The sequence below is a fragment of the Exophiala dermatitidis genome (genome assembly GCF_000230625.1).
Source record: "Exophiala dermatitidis NIH/UT8656 unplaced genomic scaffold supercont1.1, whole genome shotgun sequence".
NCBI lineage: Eukaryota > Fungi > Ascomycota > Eurotiomycetes > Chaetothyriales > Herpotrichiellaceae > Exophiala > Exophiala dermatitidis.
Window position 1 is genome coordinate 3328331 of NW_008751646.1, and position 23665 is coordinate 3351995.

At 53.7% G+C, this 23665-nt stretch overlaps 10 protein-coding genes across 10 annotated transcripts; 6 read left to right on the forward strand and 4 right to left on the reverse strand.

Annotated features, from left to right (window-relative positions):
• On the forward strand, positions 1–1926 carry HMPREF1120_01188 (uncharacterized protein; the record flags this gene model as incomplete). Its single annotated transcript, XM_009155200.1, has 3 exons — positions 1–694; positions 768–983; positions 1088–1926. 3 exons carry the CDS (start codon positions 1–3, stop codon positions 1924–1926), a joined length of 1749 nt encoding a protein of 582 aa, XP_009153448.1.
• A 494-nt stretch (positions 1927–2420) lies between these two features.
• Positions 2421–4251, reverse strand: HMPREF1120_01189 (alpha-1,2-glucosyltransferase; the record flags this gene model as incomplete). The annotated part of the gene is made up of 2 exons (XM_009155201.1): positions 2421–3454; positions 3528–4251. 2 exons carry the CDS (start codon positions 4249–4251, stop codon positions 2421–2423), a joined length of 1758 nt encoding a protein of 585 aa, XP_009153449.1.
• A 568-nt stretch (positions 4252–4819) lies between these two features.
• HMPREF1120_01190 (GINS complex subunit 2) lies at positions 4820–5699 on the forward strand (the record flags this gene model as incomplete). The annotated part of the gene is made up of 2 exons (XM_009155202.1): positions 4820–4933; positions 5070–5699. 2 exons carry the CDS (start codon positions 4820–4822, stop codon positions 5697–5699), a joined length of 744 nt encoding a protein of 247 aa, XP_009153450.1.
• A 186-nt stretch (positions 5700–5885) lies between these two features.
• On the reverse strand, positions 5886–6592 carry HMPREF1120_01191 (uncharacterized protein; the record flags this gene model as incomplete). The annotated part of the gene is made up of 2 exons (XM_009155203.1): positions 5886–6197; positions 6296–6592. 2 exons carry the CDS (start codon positions 6590–6592, stop codon positions 5886–5888), a joined length of 609 nt encoding a protein of 202 aa, XP_009153451.1.
• Positions 6593–7018: 426 nt separating this feature from the next.
• HMPREF1120_01192 (uncharacterized protein) lies at positions 7019–11531 on the reverse strand. Its single transcript, XM_009155204.1, has 3 exons — positions 9444–11531; positions 9294–9392; positions 7019–9248 (listed from the first exon to the last, which is right to left on the reverse strand). Exons 1-3 carry the CDS (start codon positions 11167–11169, stop codon positions 7420–7422), a joined length of 3654 nt encoding a protein of 1217 aa, XP_009153452.1. The 5' UTR covers positions 11170–11531; the 3' UTR covers positions 7019–7419.
• A 197-nt stretch (positions 11532–11728) lies between these two features.
• HMPREF1120_01193 (uncharacterized protein) lies at positions 11729–12334 on the forward strand (the record flags this gene model as incomplete). Its single annotated transcript, XM_009155205.1, has 1 exon — positions 11729–12334. The coding sequence occupies one exon, from the start codon at positions 11729–11731 to the stop codon at positions 12332–12334; it is 606 nt and encodes a 201-aa protein (XP_009153453.1).
• Positions 12335–12815: 481 nt separating this feature from the next.
• Positions 12816–13461, reverse strand: HMPREF1120_01194 (phosphatidylserine decarboxylase; the record flags this gene model as incomplete). Its single annotated transcript, XM_009155206.1, has 3 exons — positions 12816–13062; positions 13113–13288; positions 13336–13461. 3 exons carry the CDS (start codon positions 13459–13461, stop codon positions 12816–12818), a joined length of 549 nt encoding a protein of 182 aa, XP_009153454.1.
• Positions 13462–14109: 648 nt separating this feature from the next.
• Positions 14110–16294, forward strand: HMPREF1120_01195 (uncharacterized protein; the record flags this gene model as incomplete). Its single annotated transcript, XM_009155207.1, has 3 exons — positions 14110–14306; positions 14363–14438; positions 14483–16294. 3 exons carry the CDS (start codon positions 14110–14112, stop codon positions 16292–16294), a joined length of 2085 nt encoding a protein of 694 aa, XP_009153455.1.
• Positions 16295–17080: 786 nt separating this feature from the next.
• Positions 17081–17945, forward strand: HMPREF1120_01196 (uncharacterized protein; the record flags this gene model as incomplete). Its single annotated transcript, XM_009155208.1, has 3 exons — positions 17081–17167; positions 17314–17500; positions 17590–17945. 3 exons carry the CDS (start codon positions 17081–17083, stop codon positions 17943–17945), a joined length of 630 nt encoding a protein of 209 aa, XP_009153456.1.
• A 1448-nt stretch (positions 17946–19393) lies between these two features.
• On the forward strand, positions 19394–20923 carry HMPREF1120_01197 (aminomethyltransferase; the record flags this gene model as incomplete). The annotated part of the gene is made up of 1 exon (XM_009155209.1): positions 19394–20923. The coding sequence occupies one exon, from the start codon at positions 19394–19396 to the stop codon at positions 20921–20923; it is 1530 nt and encodes a 509-aa protein (XP_009153457.1).
• Between the last annotated feature and the right edge of the window lie 2742 nt (positions 20924–23665).

Sequence of the window (23665 nt, forward strand, 5' to 3'; positions counted from 1 at the left end):
ATGTCTCGATTCGAAGAAGATACCGATAGCACCACTTTGGCCTTGCTGGGCAAGAAACAAGTCCTGAAGCGACGGTTTGGTTTTTGGTCACTGTTCGGGTTTGCGCTTTGCGAACTGATTACATGGGAGACGGTACTGGCGTTATTCAGCCAGGCTTTCGACAACGGCGGCCCGGCAGGCCTGGTGTATGGCTTCATCATAGCCTGGTCGTCAACGCTGTCGGTGTACATGGTTATCTCGGAACTGGCCTCGATGGCCCCCATTGCCGGCGGCCAATACTACTGGGTCTACATGCTCGCCCCGCAACGATACAAGGTGTTTTGCAGCTACATCATTGGCTGGTTGACCTCATTGGCGTGGATAGCGACCGTTGCAACCGAGACCATCTTCGCCGGGACCATGCTTCAAGGAATCATCATCCTCGACTACCCCAACTACAACGCCAAAGAATGGCAAGGCACGCTCTTCGCATGGCTCGTGATTGTCGTGGCCATTTTCATCAACGTTGTCATCCCCGGTGCTCTCCCTAAGTTCGAGATCTTTATCATTGTTTTCCACATTGCTGGCTTCATCACCATCGTGGCCCTTCTATGGACCTACTCTCCACACAACTCGGCCTCTTTCGTCTTTACGACTTCTCTCAACGAAGGTGGCTGGCCTACCCAAGGATTATCTTATTGTGTGGGCTTTCTCGGTAAATGGCGTCTTTGATTCCAACACCTGTTACCCCTCAACATGGATGGTTTGCTAACCTGAGCTCGCAAAAGGTAATGTCGCCACTTTTGTCGGGGCAGATGCTTCCGTGCACATGGCGGAGGAAGTGGCGCATGCAGCCAAGACCATCCCACGTGCCATCGTTTGCAGCATGATCATCAATGGCATGGTAGGGTTCACCATGATGTTGACGGTGTTGTTCTGTCTTGGTGACGTCGACCGTGTGCTGGGAACAGCCACGGGGTACCCGTTTATCCAAATCTTCTACGGTAAGTCGAAGCCAGTCTTGGTCTCTAGGCCGAGAAACAGAAAGCAATTTTGGTCTCGCGTTCCGTCCTCTCCATAAGTATTTGCAATGCTGACTCTCCCCCAGACAGCGTGCAATCTGTTGCCGGTGCCACTGTGATGTGTGCGATAGTGCTTGCCCTGACATGGGCGTGCGCCACGGGCATCATCACCACCGCCAGCAGGATGACATGGTCGTTTGCACGCGACCAAGGCACCCCCTTCAGTAAGACCATCAGCTATGTGTCGCCACATCGCCGCATCCCCGTCGTCGGAGTCGCCGTGGTGACCGGCCTCGCGGCACTTCTCACCCTCATCTACATTGGCTCACCGACAGCGTTCAACGACGTCATTTCTCTCACCATCACGGGCTTTTACTGCTCGTACTTCTTGCCCGCGGCCTTCCTGCTCTATCACCGCGTCAAGGGTCACGTACTGCCCCACAAGCAGGAGACTCCCGGCGTCCCGCTCGGTGAGGACGACGACACTAGCCCTGGCTCCTCTGGTCCAGCAGAGAAGCACGCTGTGGCCGAGGATGGCGGCCGGGACATGAAACACTCCTTGTCGTCCCCGAGCCCCGATACGGAGCCCACTGCGGTAGGTGGACCCGCCCACGCACGGGAGCGCCATTTCTCGGTGGTGCAAGCCGAACTTGTCTGGGGTCCCTGGCATATTCCCGGCATATTGGGCACACTCAACAACGCCTATGCCTGCGTGTACATGATCTTTGTGATTTTCTGGAGCGTATGGCCGCCCGCCACCCCGGTCGACTACCAGACCATGAACTACTCGGTCGTGGTGACCGGGGGCGTTGTCATATTCAGCATCGTCTGGTACTATATCCGCGGCAGGAAGGAGTACAATGGACCCCTGATTGATGACGAGGTGGCCGCGGTCTTGAGGCTGGGTAGCGTGGCTCACGTTTGAGGCTAGACGGCACCCATCTCGAGTCCTGTGTACAGTACGCGCGCTAAACGAGTACATGACCAAGATTCACACTTGACGACTTTCTCCGCTGACATACCCAGCGCGGGCCGATCCATCTATATATACCTCTGCCACAAAAGGCACCATGCAACCTCTTCCTTACGACGACCACGACCTATCAAATGAATGCGTGCTCTACGAGTTGGTTTTCGAGTCTTGCCCTGGCGGCTGAGCTGGGGAATATGGTCCATGCGTATTGGCCTCAGGAAACCGAGGGCTCGGGGCTGTCTCATGAATCGCAACGCTCTAGCTTCGTTTCCAAGTATCATGATGTTGGATACACGCACCCCGCAGGGCCTGCAAACGGTTCCCGTCTATAGAAGAACAGGCGTATCGTATCATTACCTTATTTGTACATTTCATTAAGAAAGCAGAAACATGGTTTCTATGATTGCAGCAGCTTTTCTCTGTCTATATAGCCCCTTTTTCATTCATTACCACATGAATCTCTGTACATTCCCTGGCTCTTGTGGCCACTCAAAACCCTTGTACAGAAAGACGTAGCAGGTCACCAGGTTGACCAGCAGGTACCATAGTAATTCAAGTGGGAACGAGTACGACGCCGCAGTGCGTAGGAGGGCCTGTACGCCGGGCACCGGCGTGGTGCTGCTGCTCGAACGGGTGGACGCAGCCTCGGCCTCCCGTACCGAGGAATCGGTTCTACTTTGCGAAGATGGAGACGACGGTTTCCTCTTTTCTTCCGCTGCGCTGACAACAGCAGCTGCTGATGGGTGTCGATATTCAGGCACCGCCAGTCGCCAGGTCAGCCATGGGACAATGAAGTAGCGAGGCTCGACCAGCGGCGCGGTGACGAGGGACATGGACGTGGCAACCAGCCAGATGAGCACCCAGCTCACGCGCACAGTGTCGTCTTCGTCAACGTTTGCTTCATACAGGACCTTTTTGGTGGATCGCTCTTGCCCTGGCTTCTTCTCAACACCCAATCTGTTCGACTCGGTTGTTGTTTTTGTTCTAGGGGAGCCGGCGTAGCCGCCGCCACCGAGAGCCCCCAGCACCAAGCATGCACATACAAAGTAGACAGGAACGGCGGCGTATTTCAGCGACCAGTGCCGCCTGAGAATTCGGAAGACGTAAAAGGTGTAATGGCGATTATCGGCGAGTGTGAAGGGATGGATAACAGTGTTGAAATGGACCGTGATGAGCATGAGTGCGAGCACAGCCAGCGATGTGCTCAGTCGGGGCAGACGATGCTGTTTGCTGAAAGTCGCGAATTGAGGAAGTAGCACGGGCCAGGAGAAAAACACGATCAAGGGCCAGATGTACAGCATTTGAGCGAGGTGGATGGTGGCCACGTGGTTGTCCTTGTCGCCGAGGACGACGCCGCCGTTCCATGCAACGAAGGCCCCGAAGGCTACAAGAAGACAGAGGTGCGGCCACAAGTCGAGCAGGAGTTGTGGCAGCATTGTAAGGCTGGCCTGGACGAGAGATATGCTGGTCTTAACGTAGTCTACCAAATGAAAAGTAAGTCAATCTGATGGTCTGGGGATGAGTGTACTGTAAGTAGGGCTCTGTGAACCAACCTCCAAAGTATGCTTCAGGTACAGAAGGATCGTGGATCTGGATCGTAGTATCGTTATGATCAGCCTGGTGACTCTGACGGCGTCGTTTGACGCTTTCAACAACCTGAAGTCCTCCCAGGTACACGGCCACCCAGAAAATGTTCGTCTGTCGCGTGGCCAAGCTGATCAGACCAGTGACGACGTGGAGGATCTGAAAAATGAATTTGCTACTGCCCGTGGTCGCAGAATTGCCGGCGGTCCAGAAGATATGAGTGAGCACGACGGTGAAGACGCTGAAGAGGTCGGTATAATAGAGGGCTGAGAAGAAGAAGATCAACGGGAATAGAATAATGGCGAATTCGCGCTGGAGTACGCCTTCGTGGTTGACTGGCCGCCTTTGCACCGTGGTGAGGATGTAGCATGCGACCAGCAACAGGTAGAGCAGGAGGACGTTCGTGGATCTCCATTCGTTCACGGATGGTTTGAAGTCCTCCTTTGAGAAGAAGTCCCGGATCGAATTGACAATGTAGGAGTAGATATATAGGCCCGGTGGGGTGGTGATTTTCGGATCCCACTGTGTCCATTTGCCTAGCCAGTAGGCTTGGACCTGCGGTACATGGAAGAATTCATCCAGATATGGCACTGGCACCAGTTGGTTGACGAGCCGTCGCCATGTCATATGCGCGCTCGTGACCAAGCCTAGAACAAGCACTCGGAGAAATTCTGGGCTTGTAAAGTATGACATGGTTCCTAGGGGTATTGGAACCGCCCCCAAAATGGCCCTGCCTCGTGGAGGTTTGGCGTCTCGTATGCAGCAGCCGTGAATGTTGTACCGTGATCGTTGTTCCACCACTGGCTCTTCCAAAGAGAATCTAGGGCGAGCTCAACAGGTCAAAACCAACCTCGACGGAAAGATTGAGCCAGAGCTCTGCTGACGCTGTAGTGATTCAGTCCAATGCTATGGCGGCAGCATTTCTGTGATATATGTTCCTGAAGTGAAATGAAGACCGGGACACGAACAGACAAGCTAGAAGTAGATTATGTTTGAGGACACATCTTGCTTGACTTGTCCTTGATCCTGCTTCGTCTCAGCCTCGTCGCAGCGGCCAATTAAGGACAGTTAAGGCGGCACGAGACTAACTCCTTTTACAGCCTTGCGCCGGGCGCGTCGCGCAAAGTCCGATCCATTAAACGAACAACTTCAAGTTTATCACTGGCCTCACCTCGCCGTCCCAGTCCCCCAAATCATGCATGCGGCTTCTCATCCGTTGAATTGGGCTCAAATACAAAAACCGCAGGACTAATTCCTTCGAATGGCGTTTCCAAAGCCGCCGGGCCTGTCACCCGCAGAGGTAGCATTCCTGTGCGAAATGGAACAAGTTACCATTGTCCCGCGGCAGCGCCTGGAACGCCTCGACTTGCTGGGCGTAAGTCAGTCCCACGCCCTCTGCAACATATGAGGTGCGAGGATCCTCCTCTTTTCTTCAATTGGCCCTACTCAAGGGGAAAAAGAAGATGACGAAGAAAAAGCTGACGAGAAGTTACTTGTTTTTCTCCTTACAGGGCACCACACGACCTCTGATGCCACCACAAAAGACAACGTTACCATTATGGCTAGCGATTCTGTTGAAACGCCAACGAAGGGCAAACATAGTCCCCCCACCCTGGCTGTACCCTGAAGCCCTCGAAGAGATTCTCGAGTTGGAGACCGAACATTTCCCCGACTCATTTTCGCTACCGCCCGTTATTCCACCAGCGAGACAGACGGACTTCATGGGCAAGTCGTTCTATGCGTCGCCGCCATTCGTCGAGTCCTGTACGGCATCTGCTGTCCCGAACGCGCTGCCATATCACTGGTACGAGTTGTCGGAGATGTTGCTCAATGCAGCCAGCGACGACGTCTCGGAGCCCGACAGGGTACGGCAGCTACTCCGAGATGTGCGAGAAGTCCGCCTGGCGAAGATGCGCAAGGAGGTCGAACACCTGTCGGGCGACGGGGAAGGTACGCGCTTAGACGGCCTGGGCGCGATGGAATTATCCGAGTCGCGAGGATTCCTCACCGGCGTGATAGACGGCCTACGCAAGATCGACGCTAGCAGAGAACAAGCCAGGCGGGAACGGGAAGAAGAGGAGCGAGAACGGCGAGGGTATAATGATGACGAGTACGACGAAGAAGACGACGAAATGACATGACATGACATGAACCATTCATTCGTAATGCATGAAAAAGAACATATATGTCCGGTCTGGTCAGGAATGCCTTGCATCGACCGACGGCGGCAAAGCGTCCGTCTCCTAGTTCAACCTTGCTTCCAGGCAACCTTGATGCATGAACCCTGCTGTATATGATTTCACGTGGAGAGTCGCTGGTCCGGTTGATTACGTTGAAGAAGTCGCATCACCACCAGCCGCATCTTTCTCCTGGAGCTTCCTCCTGGCGGCCAAGATCATTTCCTCCCTCCGTCGCTGCAGCATTTTCTGCCGCGCATCTTTGCTACTCGTCCACCCGGGTGGCGGTGACTCTTCTTCTCTCTCCTTGCCTTTCGAGTTCACCTTGGACTGCAGGTTGTAGCGGGTGATCAAGTCGGGAGGTGCTGCCGCTTTGGCGGCTGATGTCGTAGAAGGACGAGAGATCGGCTGTTCGGACGATGTGGTCATGAATGAAATGGGCGGCTGGAAAGAGGGAGGCGCCTGTTTGAATAGAGGATTTCTCACGTTAACATGACTGTCCACGACCCAGTGGTATAGTCCGATTGCCAATGAATAAATCATAGATCTCAATCACATACCGAATCCAAGCCCCGTCCCATCAGCACTCTCTCCGTCGTGGCTTGCACGCTGCCACGGTTCCGATGCAGATCCCACATGATATCCCGCCGGTTGAGCTGAGGGAACATCTGCGCTATCTGGTCGACTTGCGCCGGCGTGAATCGGAAGCCTGTACTTCGCGACGACGATGTAGACCCGCCATCCGTGCCAGGTCTGGGACCGGAGAAAAAGTATCGATAGATGAAGTATCCGAGCACGGCAACAAACGCAATGCTGGGGATAGAAATGGTTGCCTCTTCGTCGAGTGAGGACGACATGGTCGGAGGGTCTCGTGAGGTCAAGTCGGGTTCGGTACGTATGCGGTGCTGAAGTGGTAATCACCGCGACAAAACTGGAAGTAATGCAATGAAAGTCGACGAAGGATGGCTAAATAAAAGATTAGGCCTTGCGCGCTTGAAAGTGGTGCGATGTTTGGCTACCTTAGTCCTGTGTCCAACGTCGGGCAGTGCAGTGGTGCCAGGTCACACTGCAGGCCAGATGGAGATAAAGACGCATTATGGCAGCAGTCAACCAAGACCCTCCGACGCTTAGAGCAGCGCTCGCCAAACCACAGCCGCGGCCCGTCGAAAAACAATCTCATGCCGCTCTAATGACACCATTTCCCTCAGCCTTGCGACTACAACTAAATACTACAGTAGTATATCAGGCCAACTTCCATTGCAACAAAGGAACATGCCAGTCCCCCGCCTTCCGCTGGACCTGGCAGTTTCATTCTCCCATAGAACAGTCCCATATAAATGAACCAGACTTGGGGCGGTCCAGGTCGGCACGAGCCCTGCTGCCGAACGGCACTGCGGTGGATAAGCCGAGTTTCCAACAATAGCTGCCTATGTCGTACGTGCTAAACATTCAAGAGCAAGAGCCAGAATCGAGTCGGCACAGGCCCTACTTGAAAGCAGAATCTAAACGATTTAGCAGCACTCCCCTCCAACGACATTCCGGTGGCAGGGTGATCCTATCTGAGACCTGGTAACAGCACTTGAATAATCAACCACTGTGGATGAAACGTAGGTAGCATTCCAGCGGGTCGGCTGTAGAATTATTCTATCACTCCTGATCAAAGTTGTTCAAATGCCTCTCTGTGTCATGACTTGATGGTCTCCCAACCAACCCAAGTTCGAGGCATGACTCTCCACACCATGACCTCTCCGCTCTTTAGGTCACTAACCTTGAAGCTCTCCTCTTTAACCTTGGGTCTTTTGCCCTTCTCCAAATCTCGCCCTTGTTCCCAGGCTCGGATTTTCTTCTTTGTACCATCCCAGCCGATCACAACTGCAACATGCTCTGGCTTGCCGACATCAATACTGTATTTGGCGTGCAGACCTCCTTTGTGGCCTGAGAACTTGGCATTGCGGAAAGTCACAATGTCACCGGGGCGGATTTCATCGTATTGCTGCGTCGAGGCATTGCCGAGGTTGGCGTACACAAGGGCACCATAAGCTCTGGTACCAACAGGCAATAGAGCCGTGGGATATGGCTTCAGAAGTTCAAGAATCAGAGCTCGGGCGGAGCCATCTCCGACAGTCGCACCAACAAGGGCTCCAGCGGCCTTAGCTATCTGTGCGCCGAACTGATTCGATGCGGCTTCAAGCTGGTCTCGTCGTGGCGCAGGTGGAGGCCGCTCGTGGTGTTGCTCGAGTGTAGCGTGAGATGGGTTAGACGCGTCAAAATTGACGTTGATCGTCGTTTGGGAATAGTCCATGTACAGGACATAAACATCTCGAGAGATGGTGGTCCTACCGCCGTGGTTCGCCGAGGATGTCTCGACCTCGTACAAAACATCCGGTCTTCCCTGTATGGACGGGGGCGGTGTGTTATCATGAGTCCACCACATTGTTCCGTTTCCAAGATCGATATCATGGGCAATGAAGCCTTGTTCACCACCAGCCCGTGACTGATCCATCGAGCGGCGCGGGCCCGTGCCAGTTCTTTTCACATCGAGTGATTGGCGTGGAGAGTTGGTGGGCAGCGCTGGTCCACCGTAGGACGAATGAGGGACATGTTCCGTCCTGTCAGGGGGAGGAGGTGGTGGGGGGTTTCGCTCCGCCGGTGGGGGTGGCAAGGGAGCCTGGGAAGGCGCAGAGCCATAGATATCCCCTTCTTCAAGCTCTTCTTTTGGAGACTGCAACACAGTAGCATAATGAGCCCTACCGTGAGCAGACGTGGAGCTCGAAGGAGGTGCAATATATCGAAACGGATCATAATCGTCATCATTATCCACCTTGGGAATTGGAACAGGTGGAGGAGCGGAACGAGGTGCGTCCATGGACCTCCTCGTCTTAGGGGCGGACTGTGGAGGGGGCGGAGGAGGGACTTCTCGGGGTGCAGCGACCGGGGGTACCGGTGGTGCTGCCCGGGCTGGTGGGCTCCTTGGGGGCTTTGTGCCATCATCTGTGAGCACTCCCTCATCCACGCTCGAGTCACGATTGTGAGACTTCAAGGCATCTTTGTGCTTGGCACTGGACGCAATGTCGGTATCGTAGTCACCATCGTATTCAGTTACCTCTGCCTCCTCCTCGTCGTCACTTACGCCAGCGCTAGGCGGCTGAGCGGCCGTAAAGCCGCGCGAATCGCTTGTCGAACGGCGGCTAGGGGGCAGTCCTGGCGGCGGTGGTGGAGGTGCTCTCGTCTGGGGAGACGAAACTGTCGGGCTCACCGGGATAGGTGGTGGAGGTCGACTGGACCGTTGTTCACTCGCCGAAAATGTGGCAGATTCGCTTACGTCCAGTCTGGGAGGATCGGGTCCTCTCGCAGGGGGAGGGGGCGGAACCGCAGGAGGGTTAGCTGTACCTTCAAGGGCCGATTTCTCGGGAACACTGTCGCCCGGGGTTGCGCTGGCATCCTCATCTTCGCCATCGGACAACTCCAATGACCCCGTTTGTTCAACCTGTAGGATTGGCGGAGGGGGTCGGGCTAGAAAATCAGCAAAGAACAGGAACAACTGGAACTCTCACTTACATATCGGAGACTGAGGAGGTGGTATGGCAGGTCTTGTGCCCGGTGGAGGTGGTGGAGCGCCTCGCGCCTCGCGTGGTGGTGCGGGAGGGGGCGCGCGGTCTGTGTTCTGTTAGAGCTGTATCCTCTTGTTACAGGATAACCCCAGCTTACCTTGAGGAGGCAACGGTGGAGCGGGGCGATCAATCGACTGCCGCTGCGTCGGCCGTGAAACATAATCGACATCTTCGCCGTGTTGTGCAGAGACAAGAGGCGTGGGTTGAGCGGTTTCATCCTCGTCGCTGTCTTCTTTTACTGCAGCTTCTTCCTGTCGCTTCAGCGCAGCGTTCGACATACCTGGCAGTGCCATGATGCGCACTGGAGCCGCTGGGGCTGTCTCTTCGGAAGTATCGTGGTGCTGTCCTTCAGCAGTTTGTCGACTGGACTGGACTGGCCTTGCTTTACTGCCAGCTGCAGATTGTCCCATTGGCGCAGGGGCTCCGAACATTCCCATCATCCCCATGCCTCCACTCATCTTGGCCATGCGGTCTCTCAGCTCTCTTCGTCGGCGAACCTCAGGGTCCTCTTCCTCTTCTTCTTCATCCTCATCTTCTTGATCCTCTTCGTTTTCAGCTTCTGGTTCACGCTCGAGGTCTCTTCCCTGCGTAGCTCCGGGACCTGGTTGTCCGCTGACCTGGGGTTTCGGTCGTTCTTCTTCTGTAGAAGTCTCTTGTGCGTCCTCGTCATCCCCGGCCCCTGAATCATCGGCGTCGTTGGTGTCGCTGACCAACTCTCGAGAAGGCTGCGGTTGAGAGGTAACACTGGCAAGGTTAGATGGGCGGCGAGCCGGAGGACCATGTACGGTGTCATGATGTTCTTCGCCCAAATCGGTCGATGAGCGCCCAATAGTCTCGTTAGTGTCTACCTTGGACAAGCCTGCATCAGGGGGTGCAGCGTGCTCGGCAGATTCAGAGTGCTCCGCACGTTTCTTCGGCGGTTTCTTCGGCTTTTCTTTCTTCTCAGCATTCCGGGCTGCTTGTTCTAACTGCTGTTTCTGCAACAAAGCTATTCTGTCTTTCAGGCTTTGAGGCTTCGGTTGGTCATCTGCCTGCGTTTCGGGCTGAGTAGACTGGGGTGCAGGGGCATCCGGCGACTCTCTTGCTTCGGGCTCGTTTTGAACGCTTTCTTCCTCCCGCTTGTATGGTTTCTGGGAGGGCGGTTCCCGCGGAGGCGGAATGTAGGCGTTTCTGCTGGGGGGAGGAGCAACAAAGGGCTTCTTTATAAAGGTAGAGGCCGAGGTGCCGGCTGGCTTATAGGGAGTGATTGGCGGAGCAGCAGGTTTATTGAATGCTGCAATCCGATCTCTGAATGAACTCGATATTGGCTTCTCTGCAACAGGTGGTGCGTGCTTAGAAGCTGGTGAGGGATGATGCGGTTCCGCTTCAGGTGCCGCACTCTCAGGCTCTGGTGCGTTGCTCACCGCTACAGTCGTCTCCGGTGCCTCGATTGAGCGCGGCTCTGGCTCCTTGGCTCGCCCCTGCTCCTCTTCTTGTTGGATCTTAGATGGTCCAGCAGCCTCGGGGTTCTCCTCCGCAGCTTGAGATTCATGCTGTAACGTTGAACCCTCTGCCTTTTGATCGGATGCCTCTGGAACAACCGGCACACGCCTTTGGGCTCGTGCCGGTCGTGATGGAATGGCCGGCTCGTACTTCTCGACGAAATTCTTGGGAAATATGCCTTCTAGCTTCTCTCCTGCGGCGTTTACGTATTCCCCGGTATACCAATCTGCATCTTCCTCGTCCGTGACAGTAATTATCTGGCCATTCTCGAAATTCAAATCGTCCGGCTCTTCTGACTTGTAGTCAAAGACCGCTTTGACTTTGAAGGGTACCGTAGGCATTTTCGCGGGGGCGAGCTGCGTGGGTCGTAGCTTGAGGCCTTTGCGGTGTGATAAGGTGGCCGTCAATTGATCTTACTCGACACAGCGGTGACGCAGTATCTGCGCCACCTTACGCGGAAGGCTGCGCCAAGGTGAAAGAGATAACAAATAAAGATGGCCTGCAGTAACAGAGAACAGACGACAAGCTCACTGAATGTGCGGTTGGTAGAATTCAGGAGTGAAGACGGAGGGAACAAGCTGGCAGTGCTGGAGATCGCTACGGTTGCGGCGGGCGTTTTGGATGCAGCCTTGACCGCGCAAGTCGACGTGGGGCAGGACAACCACAACTTGCAGTGAACTCTGATTATTGTTACCACTCCGAGTCTCTCGGCCTTAGCTACAGTATCAGATTTCCCCAAGTCGTTGTTAGGCCGCACTTTTCTAGCTTAGCTTTCGATCGCCACTTCAGGTTGTGAACCTAACATTACAGGTTGGTGGATCCCCGTACAGACTTGAAATCACTTCCCAGATCTTCGCACGCCGACGCTCTTCAAGGTCGGAACGGTGCACATGGCAGGCCATGGCAGGCCAGACCTCCAAGGATGACAGCGCCAGTCGCATTCGTGCAACCGCTCTCAGGCACGCCTTGGACATCCAGGAGAAAAAGAAACTACAAACGCGGATCACAGATCTTGTGATCGAGGCTTTTGACCTGCCATCAAGTCCAGACGCCGACCCGGCACGTCCGCGGCCCTCCGATGTGGCCTTGTTCAAGGAGTGTCTGGGATTATTTCAAGCTTCAGATTTGGACGACCTTATCTACGAACGGAACGTGGATAACCGATGCGGCTATGCCCTCTGTCCGAAGCCAAATCAAAAATTGGCACACGACGCCAAGAAGGTTTGGAATGGGAAGGGAGGAAAAGATTTCGCTCTGGTTGATAAGGCAGAGTTGGAAAGGTGGTGCTCGAAGGCTTGCCGAGATAGAACCACGTTTGTTCGAGCCCAACTCGGAACTGAACCCGCTTGGCTTCGCGACGTCAAACAAGTTGACATCAAGCTGTTAGAAGAATTCAGCCCTGACAGCCTCTCCGAATCGTTCCAGGTGAGCATTCTTCCAACCACATCATGCGACATCCACCCCTTTGAGAATGGCGTCCCGTGCCCCTCGTGCATTCGATATTGAACCTGCTGACATTTGCAGGCGCTATCCGTCTCCAAGGGCACCGACGAGAGCCTGGCAGAAAAGTTGCAAGCGCTCGCAATCGAACGCGGAGAGCTCAATATCTCCCAGAAACAAGAGCCCGTAGACATTGTTGAGAAGTCTAGCGACAGGATTCCAGATGCGCCTCGGCTGAAGACGCAGAGAGATGCAGTTGAAGGCCACCGTCCGCGAAAAGCCCGGGTTGCGCCGCCTCGACAAGGCGACAAGGCGATAGGCTGACGATGAGAAAGCCAAAAGGTGTTCATCGTTATGAGAAACAACGATACGAAGTCGCGTGCAACCTTTAAGCGTCCTCAACGGCAAGTCAATGCACCGATCGAGGCGGAAGTGATGGTCCAGCTTGGTTGATGCAAACAAGGCTTCCAACATCTGTATAGGGCGATCGGTCTTCAAACGCGGCCACCCACACCATGGGCAGGATTACTACCAGACGTTTTCATTGTCATTGACCAAATGCAAAATATGCTCGTTCCAGAGGTTGTCTTTCATATTCCCATGCCAGCCAGTCACTTCGCGTTGTAGGCAGTAAACCCATGCTGTTCACCTTGTAGATACCCAACCCCAGTAGCAGGCATTGCATCAAGACGTAGACAGCCTTTATCCCCAGCATCTGCCCGCGAGATCCTGCACTTTCGAACCGCGAGAAGGCCATGTTGGTTTGCGAGATAGCTTGGATAGGGTTCTTGAAGCTGCTTTAGTCAGTACCAATTGCATGTATGATTTCAGAAGGATGTCTTACAGCATAAATACCATCATGATGGAGAAGATTTGGAGGGAGTTTCCCGACATGTAGGCCATGATGGCCTGCATCGGGACTTGCTTAGCGGGCGCAAGAGCAATCTCCCATGCTTTCTTGAGTTTCAAGGTCGCTGTTTCCTCTGCGGTTGGAGGTTTCCTGCCCACTACTTGCGACTTCTAGAAGGCGTCAGCAAATGTAGTTCCAGCGGGCGACGTGTACCAACCTGTTTCCCTGTGACTGATTTGGCTGCTGAGAGCCCAGGCGGATCGGGTATACTATTGGCGTTTTTGGGTTTGGCTGGAAGGCCATTGTTCAACTCGACAACCCATTTGGGCTGTGCAGTAGACATATTGTCGCAACTTCAGGGAAGATGGAGGCAGATTGGGGTGTTCTGTTCGGTTGACGTTCAAAGGTGTTGTACTGTAACACTGCACGTCCCTTGCCAGTGTTGGTGTCTTGCAGCGGAGGACGAGGCCCAGCGCACCTGCAGTGACTGCGGAGTTGTGTATCGGAGTTCGGAAGAACATATCGCCGACGCTTTCCGGCCACTGCAGCGACGCCCTCACTCCTATTACTACGGCTCAAGTTGTGATCTTGTATCGCGCCTCCTGAAAGGCCGCCTAGATACCCTCTCACCTCACATGGACCGGCCATCATATGCAACAAATCGTTTGACAAGGTTCGTCAGGGAGTTCAGGCCTCTGTCCACTTGAGTCTTTGATTTTACAATGATGTCTCCACCGTCGTGAGCCCTCTCGAATATTGTTTGTTTGAGCCTTGGTAATCTGGCGGACAATTGCAGCGGCGGCAGCCGACGCGAAGATACACATTCACCGTCCATCAATTTGATAGTTGCCGAACATGTCCTCCGGGCATGGAGACGCAAAACTCTTTGCAAGGGTACGTGGTTGAGTTTTCCCGTAGACCAAATCCCAGTGTCAGCGTCAATGCATCTTCTCCCCTAGGGTAAGGCGGCTTTCCCAATATCTTTGCTTACATGAATCAACAGGGCAAAGTGGCCGAGCTCCGGCAAGAGCTCAATGGCGGCGGCAAGAAAGACAAGAATCATACAGCAAAGAAGAATGCCCTCAAGAAAATTGTTGCCAACATGACAATGAGCAACAATGACATGGTTTCACTCTTTCCTGACATTGTAGCCTGTATGGAAATACCAGTGCTCGAGATCAAGAAGATGTACGTCCAATGGCTCGCCCAGCCATGAAAAAACACCGGTCACTGAACATCCTCAGGTGTTTCCTCTACCTCCAGCACTACGCCCGTCTGAAACCCGACGTTGCGCTTCGGGCTCTACCTGTTTTACAAGAGGTAAGCTTCTCCACTGTGGTTTCAGGAATGTACTGAGTACGTAGGATATGCAAGATCCAAACCCCTTGATCCGTGCGCTTGCTCTGCGGACAATGTCATATGTCCACGTAAGAGAATTTGTTGAAGCCACCATCGAGCCACTGAAGTGGTTGATGGGGGATCAGGATCCTTATGTCAGAAAGACTGCCGCGATCACAGTTGCCAAAGTCTACGACCATGACAAACGTCTCATTGAAGTGTCAGATCTGATAGATAGGCTCAACAGGATGCTCAAGGACGACAACCCTACGGTTGTTGCCAGTGCGCTCGCCGCACTGCAAGATATCTGGGAGAGAAACGAAAACATCCGATTAACGATTGATTACGCCAGCGCGTCCAAGATTGTGTCTATTCTTCCGGACTGCAACGAGTGGTCCCAGACATATATACTTGAAGCGTTGACGTCCTATGTCCCTCAAGAATCGGAAGAAGCACTCCTGTTAGCAGAGCGGATATCCTCTCGGCTTGCTCATTCCAACTCCGCGGTGGTTCTCACATGTATCCGTGTCATCATGTACTTGATGAACTACATCTCGGATGACAGAAAAGTGGAAGAACTATCTCGCAAGCTGTCACCACCACTCATCACGCTTTTATCGAAACCGCCAGAGATTCAATATCTGGCTCTGAGAAACGCCATCCTCATTCTTCAACAACGACCTGAAGCTCTTCAGCACGACATCCGCGTCTTCTTCTGCAAGTACAACGACCCCATCTACGTCAAAGTTACAAAGCTCGAATTGATCTTCATGCTGGCGAACAACAAGAATATCTCGATTGTGCTTAACGAGCTCCGAGAATATGCAACGGAGATTGATGTACAATTCGTCCGCAAGGCGGTTCGTGCAATTGGAAAGCTCGCTATCAAAATTGAGTCTGCAGCTCGTCAGTGCATTGACACGCTCCTCGACCTCGTCAATGCAAAGATCCCCTACATTGTCCAGGAAGCAACCGTGGTGATTAAGAACATCTTCCGAAAGTACCCCAACCAATACGAATCAGTCATCTCCACTGTCATCGGGCAGATCGACGAGCTTGACGAATCCGAAGCCAAGGCAGCAGTCATCTGGATCATAGGCGAGTATGCAGACCGGATCGATAACGCGGACTCATTGCTTCAGGACTACCTCTCGACGTTCCACGAAGAGCCGACTGAGGTCCAACTTGCTCTATTGACAGCAACGGTCAAACTGTTTCTGCAACGCCCGACCAAGGGTTCTTCCATTGTCCCGCAAGTGCTCAAATGGTGTACAGAGGAAACAGACGACCCCGACCTCCGCGACCGTGGGTTTATGTATTGGCGACTCTTGTCCACTGACCCAGTGACGGCCAAGAAAGTCGTCATGGGCGTCAAACCACCGATTACAGCGGAAAGCGAGAAGCTCGATCCTCACACTTTGGAAGAGCTGTGCCTGGGAATCGGGACCCTCGCCACCATCTATTTGAAGCCCGTGCAACAGGTTTTCCGAGCTGCACGGCCTCGTCGACTTCAAGACTCGCCAGCTCTGCAGCGTAAGAAAGAGGACTTGAACCGGGCGCTGGGCTCGCCTGGCATGAGCCTGGCTTACCCTTCCCTATTGAACACGACAGTTACGACGCCAGGCGGTACACCGCTTGCAGGGCAACAGGCCGCGGTTCAGGCAGCAGACGAATATTTCAAGAATCTCAGTCTCAGCGATAATAGTGGTGGAGACATTTTGACCAGCCCTACATCGGACAGCATAGCAGGGAACCCTTATGTTGTCAGCCAGAGTGCGCCGCAGCAGATATATCATCCTCAAGCAGGCATGGCTGGCACTGGCGACCTCTTGTTGTAGGTCAGAGCATGGACGTACATTTTGCGCGAGCTTGAGCGTCAGCGTTGGCCTTTGTCATTACGTTGTCCACATCATTTCATAGCAAGTCTGGATGGCAAAATCAAAACGCATGATTGAGACTGTCAATTTACTTTCTTTTCGCTTGGAGCTACTGCCGCCGGCGCATCTACCTACCACCTAGGCGTAGTCAGAAGCGTGTAATCTCACCGTCAGGCAGTAGTGTAGTTGTTCTCCAGGGACTGTAGAACTATTGCAGACCTGCTGACCGCCCTAACCAATGGAGCTCGCTCGAATACCGCCACCGCATATCCTCCCCAGCCAGTGCTGCCTCGTTTCTACGAAGATTAAGGCACCTCGTAGTTACAATGGCGCTATCTCTGTACCTAGCATGAGTAGCAATGGTTCTTCTGGTTACCTACCTAGGTAGTTAGGTTCTTATGTATAGTAGTGAGCGAAGTTTCAACGCGAGTCAAGCTAATGGCAGATCTACGTCATTCCCGACTCGCGACATTTAGTAGTACTTGGGTTTTGGAAATTGTGGCATCGCATCACCGCAGCCCGCACACCACCACAAGGTTAACTTAAACCTTCGTACCAAACGATAGACAACTCTGCAAATCGTGTCTGGCCCGCAGAGGTCCTCACGTCCACAAGAACATTATAAAGCACACCCCTCCCGTCGTTGCAAGCACTCGATCAACCCACGTACATGACCTCCGGGTCTGCGCCTTGGACAAGCTATCAGGACAACTAGAAGCTCTCCGACCGAACGCTTCTGCCGACAACATGGTCTCCCTTCTTGTGACTGTGTTCCTCATCCAACTATTCTGCCATCTGGTCCTGACGATCGGGTCCAAACCTATCAATGATCTGGTATGTACTAGTACACCTATGCAATGGTGCGGTGTGCATCTTGCGCAGTTAGTTTCTGCAAGTCCGAGGCTTTGGTACCACATCTGGTGGTTTCCTGCGTTTGCGTTCGTTGCTTGTCGAACAAGTCGCTAATTACTTGCAAAAAGCTATGGCAAATCTGCTGTCGGCTACCCTTTCAGTCGTCGCACGACATCCGAGAGCAGATCCGGCTCCGGCGAGAGGTGGTGCGGCTGAAACGCGAAATGAACGCCGTCAGCGCCCAGGACGAGTTCTCCAAGTGGGCCAAGTTGCGCAGGCAGCATGACAAGGCCATGGAAGAATACGACAAGAAAGGTAAGATATAAACTGGGGCAGTGGAGGGCACCATAGACCCAGAGCTGGTCCTTTTCGTTGCGGACGCCGAGACTGACAAATGTTACCAGCCGCCGCTGTTTCGGCTGCCCGAGCATCCTTCGACACCAAAGCCTCTGCGGTTCGATGGACCTGTACGAGCGGCTTGCGGTTTGCACTGCAGTTCTGGCATGCAAAGACGCCCGTCTTCACCTACCCGCGTGGTTGGTTCCCTTGGTATATTGAGTGGTTGCTCGGGTTCCCCCGATGTCCGTACGGCGGAGTGAGCATCAACGTCTGGAGCGTCGCTTGCTCCACGGTCATTGCGCTGGTGTGGGAGGTCGCGGTCTACATTATACTGTGGGTTCGCGGGCTACAGACAGCAGACAAGCAGAAACAAAGGGTCAAGGTGCCAGTCTCGACGTCCGCAACGGAAAAGAATAAATGAGCCATGATTAAAATTGAATCTATGAATTTGATATATATCATGCACTAATGAGGGGAATCTACCTCTGACGGTCCTTATAACTCAGGCCGGGGTTTGTGTTCATGTTCCATCAGAGATATACAATCGTTTCTCGTCAATGGCCAGCCATGCTCATTTCGAGGTCATGGAGGCCTAAGTGCTTGACTCTATTGATTGAAGTCTCATCCTTTTGAAACCACAAGCCCTCGGGTGTTGCGTTGATATGTTCTGTCCACCTCTTCGCAGTGCCCGCTGGGCGTTTTTGTTTCTTGCAGCCGCACCGGAGACGGGTCTAGTCCCTTCGACAGGACTTCTGCAAGACCGGTTCCCATGAGGGGTTTCGGCTGCCGCTTTGCCATAAGCTATAGACCCAAAAAAATGTAGTGGTGCTCCGCGCCTCAAGAATAAGCCCCGTCGAGTTACTCCGCAGCCTCTCCCTTCCCGCCGAAGCAGAAAGAGACAAGACGTATGCTGAGCAATCGCATAACTATATGCATGTGACGAATTGCGCAACCTCCAGTCCAACTCTTGGTCCCTCGAACGCACAATGCCTACAAACCGATGTCCCAGTATACCCTCACCATCTCTTCCGGCAGATGGCCACGATCAAGTCTCGTGTTCTTTGCGTCAATGGCATCTAGCCGAAGCCCGAGGGGCGGACTCATGTCTTCATCCACCCAGACAACCTTCGGCATTGAAACAACGGGACAACAGATCGGGCATCCGCACGGAGTACAAACGACAGCAAGGTCGGAGGTCAAGCAGGCATGGTTTCGAGGGAGAGCGGGAGGCAGAGAATAAGTAAAGAGAGCCGCAGTGAAAATGCCTTTATGGCGGCGCCTTTCGGCAGGTCCTGACGTTCCTCGAAACAAGAGTTTCGAAGGGTAGGGCGGTCCGGGGACTTTCTCCCAAAGCTGGGTTTTCCTCCTACGAAGAAAACATGGGGTATGCAGTCTGACAGAAATCTGTCTCTCTGCTGTGCGTAAGCTTTGAATGCGATTCTTTGAACGCGGAGACCATACAGCAAGGAAAGAAAAACGGAGGAAAGCGAATCTCGACATTGTAAAACTTGCAGACTGGGACGCGGAAACGGCAGTGGCGCCAAGACGCTTAACTTTATCAGGTTAGCAACCGTGCCCGCCCAAGTCTCCGACCTCGCGGCCGAGTTGCCGTGCCGCGCGATATCAGTCACTATCTCCCTACCTAGGTAACGACAACAACTTGCTTGCTCTTAAACGAGTCAGAAAGGCAACCGTCGACTCATAAAGACGACCCGGGCACGATACAGGTGAGGCCACAAGTTATTGATCGGTGCGGGATGAACCTGGTCTGAATATCAGGTTGTGGAGGAGGATACTTGAAACCCTCCTATTCCAGCGAAAAAGCCGGGTTATTGTCCTTCTACCCCATCCGTCAGCTTTTCGGTTACCATGTCTCCTTATCGGGGCCTGAGGCCATTGCTGGCAGCGAGCTCGGGGGCGGGTAGGCCCATACGATGGATGCCACGGAGAGAACTGAGTAGTCTCAACAGCGCCTCTTCATTTATCCCATCTCTATCAACATGCCAACGGCAAGATGCTTCACCACCGTATCATTGGAAAACTCCACCGGCATTGTCATTAGTAAGATCAACCACCTTGCAGCAATGGACATCGCGGTCCAGGTTTGTGACGAAGTTTGCACAACGGCACAGCTACTCGACCTCTTCGGAGTCCGGTGAGCAAGAGCTCAAACGGACACCACTGTACGAGCTGCATACCTCGCTGGGCGCTAAGATGGTACCGTTCGCCGAGTTTGCCATGCCACTAGAATATCCGGACCAGTCGCATCGGGAATCGCATCTCTGGACACGAAGCAACGCATCGCTCTTCGATGTGTCGCACATGGTACAACATAAAATGTCTGGCGAATTGGCCGAGGAATTCCTGATGACGATCACGCCGAGCGCAATCAACGAGATTGAGAAACACCACTCGACGCTCTCCTGTCTGCTGAACAAGCAGGGCGGTATCGTCGACGACACGGTCATTACGCGCATCGGCAAGGACAGCTTTTACTTTGTGACCAATGCAGGCTGCCGCAAGGGCGATCTCGCATTCATCGAGGCGGAGATGGACGAGTTCTTGAAGTCCAAAGGCAACCCGAAAGACAAAGCCATCAACTGGCATGTTCTGGATCACCATGCCCTGATCGCGCTACAGGGTCCTGCTGCGGCATCCGTGCTCCAGTCTCTCGTGTACAACGATACCGAGGACGAATCGTACGACACCAAATTGGACTCGCTGTACTTTGGCACCAGCCGATGGCTGCAGTTGACCCTACCGGAGACGGGCATGAACACCCCGTCCCTACTGATTACTCGCACCGGATACACCGGCGAGGACGGGTTCGAGATCTCGATCCCGCCCGAGAACGGCGACGCCACGGAGCTAGCCACCTCGATCGCGAAAGCCCTGACGGCCGACTCGTCCAAAGTCCGCTGGGCCGGCTTGGGAGCCCGAGACTCGCTCCGCCTGGAGGCCGGCATGTGTCTGTACGGCCACGACCTGAATGACACCATCACCCCTCCAGTAGCCTCGTTGGGCTGGTTGGTGGGCAAGTCCCGCCGCGGCGAAAACCCCCAGCCACCATTCAACGGTCACGAAATCATCAACAAGCAATTGGCGTCTCCCAAAACCATGCCGCAGCGTCGGGTTGGCTTCCTCGTGGAAAAAGGCCCCGCGGCACGAGAGGGGGCTGAGATCGTCGATCCCGGATCCGACAATCAAGTCATCGGCCACGTCACCTCTGGCTGTCCCAGTCCCAGTTTAGGAGGGCAGAACATCGCTATGGGCTACGTCAAAAACGGATTCCACAAAAAAGGCACCAAAGTCGGGATCAAAGTCCGCAAGAATGTCAGACAGGCCGAGGTCGCTAAGATGCCCTTTGTTGAGTCCAAGTTCTACCGACCGTCGACTTAGGTGGTAAAAACACAATACGAAGAGGAGAGAGTAAGTATGGAATATGAAGTGGAGGGAGAAGTATGGGGTAATCAAAACCCGGTCAAGATGACTTTTTGTCTTCAGGAGAACAGCAACGGTGGTAATGCGAGGTATGCAGGGTATCTGTGATGCTCATTCAATGGGTTGCTTCGCTGGGCTGGCTGCTTCTCTCAGGTAGCCATGGAACAACAATATATTGCAAAAGGAAATGACCCGTTGAGGCAATGACTTTTCTTCTCGGGCTCTTGACTGGGCTGGGAGGGTGTCCACTTATCAACCGTTGTTTTTCTGTCAGTGATGCGCACAAAGAAGCTTGCTGGTTGCCAGGCGGCCGGAGCCCGAATCCTCCTAGAACGCCTCCTATGTGCCACGAAAAGAAAAGAATCGTCTCAGGTGTGGAACTCGCCAACTTGAACAGCAGTGGCCTCGGTGTTGCCGGACCACTGTGGAAAAACGTTGACAGTTGCACCTCCTTCAACAGGATCCTCAGGTGCGGTTGGACGGTGATTCTCAAATTGAAGAGGTGGATTTATCAGCTCGCTGTTGGGGATTGACTTGATGCGAACCAGACCCGAACCAGAACCAAACCAGAACCCGTTTTTACATTGGTGTCCTCGGCATCCGGGGGAGTTCTGTTCTCTTTTCTTTCGTGCTTTTCTATATTAGTAATTACCCGCACGGCACGGCATGATATCTCACGCAGCAGCGCTCAAAGCACCTACCTACCTTAATGTTCAATCAAGCGTTACATACAGCGCACACCGAACATGATGTACTGGACCTCCATCTCTATGGCGTCTACTAGTATCGCTATCGCTTGTACCATCATGGTCGCAATGCAATCCAGCCTACTCCTCAGCAGATACGACTTCAGGAGCCAGTGGTGATGTGTGAAGGACAAGTCTCTGTATATCATGTGCCGTACTGTACCATGCCAGGGTTTCCAAGCAGAAGAAAGTCGACTGTACCTAAAGTTGAAAGTTAAGTCCCCAGACATCCACACCCACATGCATGGCCACGCCGACTCCACTGAACTTGAAGGGGAGGCGGACATGCCATGCTAGTAGTAGTGCTAGTCCTGAGAAAACTCGGATCAGATCGGATCGGATGGACCACGGAAGTACTGGCTTGTACTACGGGCTGTAGTGTCCAAGTTGTAAAAGATGGGATACTTCGAAATACGGCGGCGGTGCGGGTCTGGCCGTGACGCGACGATCAATAAACTTGAGCTTGTCAGATGTTTAGTGTCGAGTTTAATTACATCTTCGACTTGAACCTTGATCGATCGACGTGTACAGTATTGCATTGGCAAGGACAGGTATTGTAGCTACCTGGATAGTAGACTGACAGCATCTGTCGATGTAGCGGTGAGTATACAGTGACCTTAGGAGGCTGGCCTTTTTTTTTTCCAAAGCCTTTGGAATCTGACCGACATTATCGGACGTACAGTATCGTCGGGATGCGGTCGCTCGACTTCAAGTTCCTCCTGGGCTCAGCTGGTTGCAGATGTACATGTAAGTTGTACAGTGCCAGCAGGGATCAACCATGCATTCGCAGAGTCTGATCTGCAAGCTGCAAGCGAGCAGTGCCGGTGCCAGTGACGGTGACAGCGCGAGCGTGCGCCCTGGTCTACTAGTAAGCCACTGCAGGGTGAGGAATTGGATGCGGCGCGGCAGTTCGAGCAAATACTGTCTGTCTGTCTTTCGTTGCATTATCAAGTTCGGATGCAAGGGTTCAAGGATTGTTTGCTTGCGGACAGGCCAGAGCACATTGGCAGTAAGTGGCAGTTACCTCGTCCGTCCAGGCTTGAAGTTCGGATGTTGTGCCCCAGCCTCCAGCCTCCAGCCTGGCCCCGGGTGTACAATGGCATGGTGCGGCTGATGATGCCCATGCCCATGCCCATGCGCATCCGATCCTCCTCTGCATTTCTTGCCAGTTGAAGGTTGTATTGATGCTGACACTGACAGTCTTTTGCAATATTCTGATACCTAAGGTAGGTACTTTCTTTGGCGGGCTCGGAGGCTGTTCAGACGGGTGTCATCGGGTCTCCCAAGCATTGACCCAGCCGACTTGATGCCATTCCATTGAGTGCGCTTACATACCTAGCAAAAGGAAGTGGCTGCCTTTCGCTGCTGCCTTGTCCTGGCCTGCCCTGCTATGCTCTGCTCTGCTCGGCCCTGGTGATTCAGCACCTGGTCGCGCCTTACTGCAGTGCACACTGGCATCACATTCTTTCTTGGCTTCACATATTGTACATTAGGTATGTATCATGATCTTCATCAATTTGAGCCGGCTCTCGGTTCTCCAATCCATCCAATGCAATTGCTCCTCAATCCCCGCAGGCAAGCAATTAAACACGCAATCAAGCACTGCACTTCCCTGTCCTCCAGGCCCTGCCCTGCACTGAATCCTTTTTGGCACCTCAGCTGAGCTGGACTTCAGCCTGCCCTGCCGCCCCCGGCCAATGCCACCACAGCAGTGCGAGGAGCCTGTTTTGTTATTCTCGCTGGCCGGGCCTCCCTCCCTTTCTAACCCCTCCTGCCTACTCCTCCGCAACATTAGACGCCCACCTGCCTGTACTTGGGGACCCATGTCGGTTGACAAGATGAGTTGAGAGAACAGGAGCTACCTAGGCGCTCCTCTGGTCGTCATCGTCATCGAGCAGGGGAGCAAAGAACAAAAATACCATCAACCGCCGGTGCAGTGGAGTGCAGTGCAGCG